The 11,148-nt window shown below is 39.8% G+C and overlaps 2 protein-coding genes across 2 annotated transcripts in view; one reads left to right on the top strand and one right to left on the bottom strand.

Moving 5' to 3' along the window:
• epdr1 (ependymin related 1) overlaps nucleotides 1-4,816 on the top strand; it is a 20,988-nt gene extending 16,172 nt beyond the window's left edge. The window contains exon 3 of the mRNA XM_010794695.1: nucleotides 4,236-4,816. Coding sequence (XP_010792997.1) covers nucleotides 4,236-4,429 — 194 coding nt within the window. The 3' untranslated portion in view covers nucleotides 4,430-4,816. The remainder of the gene's footprint in view (nucleotides 1-4,235) is intronic.
• Nucleotides 4,817-7,161: 2,345 nt separating this feature from the next.
• LOC104966355 (tripartite motif-containing protein 16-like protein) lies at nucleotides 7,162-7,906 on the bottom strand. Its single transcript, XM_010795544.1, has one exon. It carries the CDS (start codon nucleotides 7,904-7,906, stop codon nucleotides 7,178-7,180), a length of 729 nt encoding a protein of 242 aa, XP_010793846.1. The 3' UTR covers nucleotides 7,162-7,177.
• Between the last annotated feature and the right edge of the window lie 3,242 nt (nucleotides 7,907-11,148).

Below are 11,148 nucleotides of genomic sequence, written 5' to 3'. Positions count from 1 at the left end.
TCTTTCTGCGTCCTTTACTACCTATTGTGCCTAGCACAAGTTTAGTTATCCGGCGTGCGTTACTGAGCATTTTATTATTACTAGTGCGGTGTGGTTTGGTGTGTAAGTCTGATTTCCTTGGTCGGACAAACCTTTTATACTTCTTCATCTTTTCATGTCCATAAACACAAGTTGTACATTTTCTTCATATCCTTTCTGTCCACAAGCACAAGTTGTACATTCTTTCATCTCTATGTGCATCACCAGTCTGTACATTTCTTCAGCTCATTTTTCAGGCAAGTCTATATCGTCACGTATCATGAATTCATGGTCATTACTTCATTAAAATTGAGTGAGAAGGGAGGACGACTGGTCGCACTAGAGGTACCATTACTACTCTCATAATTTGACACTTCCTTGACAAGGATAGTCGAAGGAAGAAGTTATGGCTCCATTGTGCGACGTCCTTTATAAACTAGCACCTGTACCTGACTAAAAAGATTCGATGTAAATTGAGTTCATGACACAAACACTCATTTTTACAAAGTCCGATAAGTTAGTAAAAAAGAAGGTTGTAAAAAAAATTAAAATAAAAGTCCACTCTGTATACCCCGAGTCTTGTCAGAGCTATTATGTGTTGTACGTGTGTCTTTCCTAAGTGTGCAAATAAAGTTACTAGGCGTTTTTTCCTAAGTGTGAACATAAAAGGCCTAGGGTGTGAACAGCAAAAAGTTACGGCGTGTTGTGTTTAAAACAACGGTCCCGGGCAAAAGTACTAATGTACGATTTCTTTTTAGGTTTGTGTCTTGTTTCCAAAATGTATCAAAACGTAGGTGTGTATAAACAAAAGGCAATTTAGGGGAATTTGGACGTTTGTGTTTGGCGGAACGCGACGGCCTAGCGGACAGGGTAAGGACACACCGCAAAAAACTCTGAGGGGACTTGCGAGCCTCGGGCTAAGCGATGAACATTAAACTCCACGAGTAGATATCGGTTAGTCTACAGAGGAGGTCAGATTCGGGTTAGTGATACTCGCGCGGGGTCCACCATCCTAAAAACGGCAAGTACTGTGAAGTATATGCCGTAAAACGCGTCAGCACAGTCGAGCGATTTGTCTCCCCGTCCTCGAAGTCCCACTAGTACGTCTCGACGCACGAGAGGCAGTCTGAGTCGTCGACTAGAACTGTGAGACCAAGCCGTGTAGTCGGGAGTGAGGAGAGTGGCCAGGGAAGCCCATGTGGGGCTAGAAGGTAGGCCCTGACTAGAGTAAAGCGCAAGCCAATGTGAAGTGAACGCAAATACGGGAGCGGTATAGCTAAGTCGTGCGAGAGAAGGGGCTAGCCGGAAGATATCTCGCTCCGTAGGCTAGTTTGGGATAAAAATCACTCACTTATCGAGCCGGTCGCCTATGCACTTTTTAACCTGGCCGCCGCGAGGGGCAACTGACAGTGACAGATCAGTGACCGGAAGCATCACGTCGCACCTCAGCCTCACAATCCCGATTCGATTGGGACGGATCGACGAAGGGAGGCGCTGTGACGTGTCTGTGCATAGGTATGCTTGCTATTTATTAGTCGTCGCATACACCGCGCGAGCCGTATGTCACTTTGTGTGTAAATCTTTGTGCCCCTAAACGAGACGCGCAAAAACGGACATGTCGGTGTCGAATAAGTTAGTTACCAAGCCTTTCACGGGCGGGGCGACTTGGCGGAATTGATATATTTTCCGCGCGAACATAAACGCACGGTAAAGGACAAAGCGCTTTCCACCGTTACATGGACTCTCACCTCCGCACCCACACGGACTCTAATCGAGGAGTACCTGGACCCAGCTCGAGGTTCTGACGCGGTTTTACGCATGTGACTTCGCGATGCAGCTCACTTGCGTGGGTCTTTCAGACGTGAGACAGCCACCCCGTGCCGGGAGTACACTTGAACGAAATCTATTAAACTCCCTCGTCACGACTACACGCGACTATCTATGGCTTTTTTAATGGTGTCTGCTTAGCCCGCTGCGCAGTCCCCCCGCTCGAGAGTTTTCTTTTGGGTGTGTCCCTTACGGCTGTCGCGTAGGACAACGTGTCTTTCCGTCAACGACACAAACGTCCAAGTCTCAACAGTTTACCTTTTGTTTACACACGACCGTGTCAGGTCTTTTATTGTAAAATTTTACAAAAGAGACATAATCCTAAACATAATCGTACATACTACTTTTGTGCTCTGTGTAAACACAGCACGTAACTTTTTGTGTTCGACACTAGCGAAAAACGCCTAGTACTTTATGTTCACGCAACGTTCAGGACAGACACACGTACGACGACATAATACTCTGACAAGACTCGGGTCACATTCTGTCTCACATGTCTCTCATATAAATATGAACTACACTCGATCAGTGTTGTTATTATAGTTCTCGTTGGTGTTTGTTCATTGTTGTTTATATATTGCTTATATAACATAAAAACGATCGTCGGGAAATCCCACGATTTGACGACCGGCAGAGATAGAACGGGTCTCTCTGGCCTTCAATAGTGATTGCTCGTAGAGCTTGACTAAAAACTCTAGGCCTTAGTTTGTAACGTCAAATAAAATTTATTCTCTCTTCATCAGACATTTGGTCTGAGTGCAACCGCCGCGTCCGGAAGACAGCGCTGGTTGAGACCTGGAGGTGCGACAGGGGCGCCTGCGCCGCGGGCCTACTCCATGACCAGGAGCGTTCCACGCTCGAAAAAGCCCCTACCAGCTTCTTCTCGCCTAAGCTTTACGCAGGCCAGTCGTCGGGCTAGAAACTCGGTCGGAGCAGAAGACGCAGCTAGCCTTTGTAGTGCACTATAGGTGAGAGCATGTCCTTCGGGTACCATAAGGTTTCTTCGGACCACAACAAAAACTCGTACCTCCCCCTCTTGTGCCTATCGTATTTGTGATCATGAATAACACGACATACCATGGAATAATTATTACGATTGTTAATAAAATTTGATATAAAATCAATCAATCATCGCTTAATACAATAAACAATAAAAAAGATACTTAATAAATAAAAATAAAAAATAATCATAATAAACATAAATAATATATGAGTTTTTAGGACGCTCGTCTCCTCTCGCCGCACGCCGAAGTTAATACGTGGAGTTATTGTAATTTCGACTTAATTTAATTATAATAACGATATGATAAACGATAATAATAATAGCACAGTAATAAATGACAAGAGATATACAGATATATAAGAACAAACAACATACATATCACAGGAAGATCAAAGAAAATCAAATAAACATTCTACAGAATATTAGGAATGAAAAAACAAAAAACGAACGATTAGATAACTCTACACCGGCCCAATAATGAGTATAACAATAAATAAAAATAACTAAAAAAATCCTATAACATCACTTCCCCGACCCTATCGATCATCAAAAAATTTCGAAAATTATTCCATACACGAATGAATAGAAATTCAGTAACTATACTATAGATTTACCACAAGTATAGAGTATATATAATAATTAAACAAACATATAATAACAAATACATCGATAAAAATAATAAACAACTAATAGTAAAAAATAAAATAATAATATAATAAAAATATAATACAATAAAGTAGGTTATATAATGAAATCAGCAATAAACTAAACCAAATCTAAACTTAGTTGCTAATTAGACACTTGTATTGTATACTTCGCTGTGCCGGACAAACAACCGAACATTATTCTCACGATAGTATATTGTTTAACACAACCCACAACCAATAATTATACCACTAGGGTCCTCACCATCCTAATCTCATCTGATCTCCGCATCTATCTATGTTGTCTGGTTGAAAAGAGGTTTATCATCCGAAAACCTTTCAGTTACATCCTTATTAACGGTTGTAAGAAGAATTTTACTATCTTATTTTATGTATTGTTTTATACGTATGTGTCAATATGTCTATATGGAAGATTATCGCTTTTACTTCACCGCCTGCTCATCTCCCTGTGTGCCTTGGCAGTCTCAGAATGAAAACGTTGTCATGTTGCCGTTATTCAGCATGGAAACATTCATTAGCTAACAATGACATTATTGTTCTATTAATATAAAGGGAGGTCAGGTACTCTTTAAAACAGCTGCTAGTTATGGGTACTTTTTACTGAAGTACATTTCAAAGCCTCTGTACTTTGACTTGAGTATTTTTAAACACGAGTATCTGTACTTCTACTTGAGTAAAGGATGTGTGTACTTTTGCCATCTCTGCTGCTGGTCCCTCTGCAGATGAGACCTGGGTGGGGGTCTACACCCTGAAGGACTGCTACCCGGTGCAGGAGACCTACGTCAGGAACAGCAGCGTCACCACCTCCACCCGCTTCTTCAACCTGCAGCTGGGCATCAGTGACCCCGACGTCTTCACCCCGCCCTCCACCTGTCAATCAGCCCGGCCCCAGAGGATGTCCGACTCCTCCTGCTGAGCAAACCCTGTCCTCTTGGTTTAGAAACCTTAGGGGTGACTTCTGTGTTTTTCAACCCTGTTTAATCAGGTTTCAGTGAAAAGGTAATAAGGGGGGAGGGTTTTTCTCGGGGGTTAAAATGGGCGTCCACCAATCGATGGATCAGTGCTTTGATCCCCAGTCTCTGTAATCAACATGTCCAAGTGTCCTTAAGCAAGATACTTAACCCTTAATAGGTCCACCATGTCTACTGTATAAAAGTGCACGTAAGTCACTCTGCATTAAAGCTAAAATGACTTAAAATATAACCCTTTATCAATGTTCATCCACTAAAGCAGAGGTGGGAGAAGTACTCAGATCTTGTACTTGAGTAAAAGTAGAAGTACTCAGATCTTGTACTTGAGTAAAAGTAGAAGTACTCAGATCTTGTACTTGAGTAAAAGTAGAAGTACCAGAGTGTAGGAATACTCTGTTACAGTAAAAGTCCTGCATTCAAAATGTTCCTCAAGTGAAAGTAGAAAAGTATGATCATCAAAATATAGTGAAAGTAACGACAGTAAAAGTAGTCGTTGTGCAGATTGGTCCATTTCAGAATAATAGATATGATATGTTTTATAATGATTGATCATGAAAGTGTTCTCAAAGCTGGTAAAGGTGCAGCTAGTTTGAAGGACTTGTCTTTTGAGAAGCAGGTCACATGACACGCTAACAAACAGAGAAGATTTGTAATAATGCAGTCAGCACTTTTTGGACACCGAGGGATAACATTTGTAGCATTTAACTGCAGGATTGAAAAACACTGAGGTTCCCCTTAAACAGTTTTCTGATTCTGAAATCACTCCCTATACAAAAGGCACGTAATAGTTTACCCACAGTGAGCACAAAACGTTTTCCATTAACAATTTCACTTTAACAGCTTTCTATCTGTGAAACCTACAGTAGTACATTGTATTGTTTTTTGGCACAATGTACTCTACTGTTTAAATCACAATTATGCAGGGTGGATAAAGTGCACTGTGTAGTAAAGAGGGAGTGATTGTGATGCTTTGGTGTTTTTTTAATAGTGTTTTATAGAATTGTTTGTTCATGTGTTGCTTGTTTGCTGTAACGATTGAGCCGTTCTAAATGCAACAAAACAACAACAAACTAGCTCATTGGGATTCTTAAACAATTAGCTTAATGCTAAAAAGGGGACTTGGTCAGCCCTCTTAATGCATCAAATTGATAATATGAATCGACATCTGACAGATATAGCTTTGTGACAACATACTAAGGACTGTTGCTTATATATTTGCACACGACAGCAGTTTAATGAATCAACATCACACATATGAAGTGCCTCACAAACATGGACTGGCATTATGGTTTTCAGTTTCTTTGACATATTTAACATTTGTATTTTTTGACATTTAATATATTTTTTCCCTAATTACAAACGACTGAATGTGCCGTAGTGGGTGGAAACTCATTGCCACAGTGTCTTGTTGCTTATCTGGATATTTTCTATGTTTTATTAATAAAGCAGCTGGCTTGAAACTTGATGCACTCTCCATTCAGATTCTTGTTTATGTCATGTATGAAATGTTTGAAAAAAATTGAACTTATTTAAATCGAGGGGTCGAGACTTAATACTAGTTTGATCCTTATAAATAATTCTGTGATCTCTATTAGTAGAACAACATCATGCCTCGGAGCTCTGATGTCCAATCCAACAACGAATTCCCTTTCCATAGACAGCTCTTTGCAGCCTTTGTGGATTTTAATTATTACAACAGCTTTATTCATTGATGCCTTACTTGAAATAACCAGAAAAGACTCAAAACAATTAAAGAAAACTGGCCTCCAGCATCATTAAACCACAAACCTAACTCTGCAAAGGCATATTTTAGAGATAGCTAGTTTTCCATGTTATTAAGGAGGCTCTCTTTTAAAGTAACTTGTTTGTCACGTTTACTTATGCTGCAGACGTAACCCGATCCGAACCAGATTATGTTAATAGTTTAGGAGTGTAATCGGCTAAAAGGGCCTTTTCCCGGACTAATTTCATGTAAAAAAGCACCACTTTATATTCAAAAAGCAAACCCAAACCTTAGCTGACGGAGTCAATTATGCAAACTTGTTTAACTTTGCAGTAATGCCACGAAACAAAGCTTTACTATTACAGTAGCACATGTCCCGCAGTTCTTGAAACAGCAGCCTATATCAGTCTGAAAATCTGAACAAACCTTTATTTGCAAGGTTTTTATTTATCTTACTGGTCTAAGAAATATGTTGCTGTTCAATGCAACCCAAAAGCAACAGTGTCCAATAACAACAACCTTTAATCAATCGTATCTTCACCTGAACAAGGTCTACTATTGGTTTTAAGGGTGAATGGACAGCCCTGACACCAATTAATACAATGCTGAGATAACCAGCCATTTATAAATACTCACCCTCAGTTTGGGAACCATGATTTAGGGATTGTTAATGTGACATTGATATAAATCTACCGATGTTTAATCAGTTGTATTTGAAAAGTTAGCTGCATCACTTATATTCCTTTCACATAGCTTTCACCATCTTGTAATACCCTGGAATAAAGACAAGATGATTCAATATTGTAAAAACCTTTATTGATTCTTCATTTTTTTTTTCACACAACCTATCAGTAAAGTTCTCAGGTTAGAAATACCAACACAACCAACTCTCAGCTACAAACATTGAGACAAAATTAGTTAAAGAAGTTAATCTCAACATTTAACCCACTGCCCTTTGAATTTCTTCTGTCTAGTTAAGTCTACAGAACTCAGCATAGTCTCCAAAGTTGTCATAAAAGCAAACTCCAGCGTAGAGAGGCTCAGTGAAGGTGGTCTGGACTCTGTGGAGGAGGTTCATGGTTTCACTGGAGACGCTGTAGAAAGACAGAACCCCTGCACTGTGATCCAGGTAAACTCCTATCCTGTTGGAACGAGCACCTGAGAGGGGAGTTTCCACATTATTGAACCAAAAGGAAAAATAGTGGTTCTCACATCTCAAACTCCAAGATCTGTCTGTGAATCCTAATCCAATTTCATCCTCGTTCATGTTGACACTCTTGTATGCGAGGGCCAAATCCAGTTGATACCCTCTCCACTCGATCTCCAGGTAACATCGTCCAATCAGAGCCTCTCTACTCAGGACCTTAGGCCAGATATCTAATCCGTCAGGGTGACTGAAATATATCTGTTTTCGTTTTGTGACTGTGACTTTCCTGTTCTCCAAAGACAAGGACAGCCCTTTGGTTGCTGTGTTTGGATCCAGTGTGATTTCACGTGAATATTTAGAGAATTCAGCTCTGGTTTTGGGCTCGGTTTGTGACAATAAAGCATCAACTTCCTCTACCTCCTGTTGAAGCAGCTTTACATCTTCCTCTCGGTCCTGGATCCTCTGCTGTCGATTCACATTGAGCTCTTTTTGCTTCATTTCAACACAAAGGAGTCCAGTCTTCTTAATTTCCCCCAGCAGGAATGCTAACATGGTGTTCTTCACCAGGTCAGGTCTGGGTGTGAAGGCCTTCCTACACTGAGGACAGCTCTCCTTTTGATTCGGTTTCTCTCCATCCCAGTAGTGTTTAATACAGCCCATGCAGTAGCTGTGTCCACAGGGAATAGTCACCGGATCCTTCATCACATCCAGACATATCGAACAGGAAATGGAGTCCAGGTCCAGCTGAGCTCCTTTCTGAGACATTTCTCCTCGTAGCTGTGACGGTGAGAGAGTTTCTGAGATCAGATAAGTCTGTGCTCTGCCTCAAAAACAAACTCTAGTCCTTCGGTTTCTGTTTATTTGCTAATTTACACCAATGGTCAGCTTGGTCCCACCCAACTTCACACTTGCATATCAGTGAGGGGGAGGGGAGCTGGCTGGCTGGGTTTAAGAATAGAAGTGTTTGGCTGTGTTTGTAAAATATGTTGTTAATTATTGTGTTTTTGAAAGTTTGTTGAGTTGGCTCACATGGATATAGTTAATAAACATACATGTTCACCTGTGTGAGGAAGAGACGGTGATTGGGTTTCTGTATCTTCGTTGACCGCCAATGTGATTGTGTTTGGGTCATAATCGTGTGCATGATATAATAAGTTCATTATTTCTTACTAAATAAGATTAGTTCAATGTATTTTGGATATCAGCTAACTGCCAATCACACTGTCCTCAGCTTCTCAGCAAATGTTTGTTTTCCAAAGTCAATCCAACTGGTTCAGCAAGGTCAGTGAAAGAAGTTGAGAAACTCCAACGGCATTTCTCAACAAACGACAGTTGAGTGATCTGGATAGAAACCAACACATTTACGTCTGTTTTATTCATAACGTCAAGAGTTTAGATAGCTAGCATAGTATCACAGCAACGAAAAATAAGGTTGGAAAAGATAGAAAAGTTTGGGAAGTGAGGACAAGTTTGAAGAGACATATAACTGGTTTAGCGAGGCAGTGAGGGACGCTGAACGACTCTAAAGAAACTCCAGCACAGCTCTCAGTAATCGACTCCTCTTCTGTCTGAAAGGGTCTCAGATTGATCACCAATAACAAACCTAAAGTTCCAATCCAATAACGACTTGAGCCGGTCCAACGACCTGAAGGGAATCTACGTCCGTTTTGAAAGACAATGGGACAGTTCTGGTACCCATTAGGACTTTTCTTTATTATGGAGAGTCGTTAACAGGCTGTTCAAAGAAGCTACCGTACAAAACCTGCACAGCAACAAGCAGAGGGTCTGCTGCTTTTTCAAATTGATGATTCATGTGGCATTTGTAAAGTTATTTGTATTTAAGTTTCACTGATATTTGTAAGGAAGTTGTATTAAAGTATCCATATTCTTTAAGAACATCTTGGGAATCTCAATCATTGCAAACTTTGTTAACACACTCTGAAAAATGATGTATAAGAAATAACCAACCAAGACCAACCAAGTGATAAATATTTAGTGAAGACATAAGATATCACTCCTACAGCTTTTACCCTTAAGAAAGACACTGTTTAAGAGTAAAAGCTGTACAGCAAATGCTTTCTGACAAATACAATTATACATCTGATTGTCAAGCGGTTCGATTTTCCTGTATTATTTTATTTTTCTGTTTCACGTATTTTAAATCACTGCTTGTAGTAACACTTGTCCCTTCTCTTTGTCATACTGTCCTATACAACTGTGTGTAGAAGATGAAGTTAAATATTATTAATATAGTAATAGTATTTATTTATATTCTTCTCAGAGTGTACCAGAATGTGTAGTTTATATGTTAGTATTTCTAAAAATCTCCTGGGGGTTTTCAGCATGTCACATTTTTCACGTGTGGTGAATTTACAGGATTGGCTCCAAGTCTGCCTTTTTATTTGAATGAATACTTTAGTGCTGTGAAGGGATATAAGGGATATATTCCCTGTACTTCACTTTAATTAATAATGTATGCTGAAAAGCGTATATATTACAGCACGATTTATTGAACAAGGAAAAAAGTGGGTCCCAAGGCCTGACCAGTTGAGAACCACTAAAACATATCATACATGATTATGCTAATTATTGTGTTCATCAAAAAAAGCAGAGGGAATATGGTTCATGCCATTACATCAAGACAAATACAATATTTTTAAAAAGGTAAAACATTCATTTGATCAATCAAAAATGGCAATGATGTGCTCTGTGAAAATAAGTGTTTTCAGACGATTGTGTTGTGCTCTCATGTTTATAATAATACAACTGTGTCCAATAGTTCACTGCTGGCAGGTCTGGACAGTCCAATCTTAGAACCAGGCCTCTCCTGAATACACGCATAACTCAGATAGGACAAATCAATGTCTTGCAGAGAGTCATTTGATTTAAACAGGATTCGAGTGGATATAACTAAGACCTTCTTCATTAATGTTAAAGTGTGACAATACATTGATTACAATTCAGACAACCAATAACGATGCTCTGAGAATCCCTTTCCTGACTATTGAAATACATTTGGAATTAATTATTGCAGGTTGTAGCCTCTTTAAAGTAAAGCCTTATTTCAATTAAAGCAAACTATTTTTCACAATTTCCTTCGTGCATCCAGCAGATTAATCACCACATTCTCCAATGAATAGCGGTGTGGTTTCTACATCTGTAAGTCCACATCAATAAAGCCACAACGTTTTTTGGACCCATCATTAGTGTTTAACTCAGTTTACACTACNAGGATTTGTGACCCGGCTGTGATCAGCTGGGAAGCTTTCTTATCCTTGTTGGAGAAGAAATCATATAAAAAAAATTGTTATGGCTAAAAAGCTAAAGGAGGTTGCCCAGGAAGAAGCCGTTTATAGGCCGTTACTCCTTGGCTACTAATTAAACATTTTTTATTTTAGACTTATTCTTTTGAATCCTTCTGGTTCCTTCCTTGCCCATTCCAACAGTTTGTCACTGAAAGAAAGGCTATGATACTTTTCCCGTCAAGGGGTTAATGTGTTAACTCACTCGTAAGCCTTGAGAAACAGCTTTTGCCCTCTTCATACATTTCTCATAACTAAACTCCGCAACTTTGCCAACTGCCATTGTCATCTCCAACACTGATGGACCCGGTCAAAGTTGTCAACATGAAAAGCAACATGTGAATGCTAACAATGGGGATGTGGCTGGCAAATCTGCCCCCTAGTTCAACAGATGATCACTTAAGCATTCATTGTTGCTTGATTTAGGTAGAAAAAGCAGTTAATTACTTAATAGGGCAAGTTGGCAATCTTGCGTGCAAGTGAATTAGCCTG

Source organism: Notothenia coriiceps, unplaced genomic scaffold (assembly GCF_000735185.1).
Source record: "Notothenia coriiceps isolate Sejong01 unplaced genomic scaffold, NC01 NC01_scaffold00037246, whole genome shotgun sequence".
NCBI lineage: Eukaryota > Metazoa > Chordata > Actinopteri > Perciformes > Nototheniidae > Notothenia > Notothenia coriiceps.
This window is presented reverse-complemented; position numbering and strand designations above follow the sequence as displayed.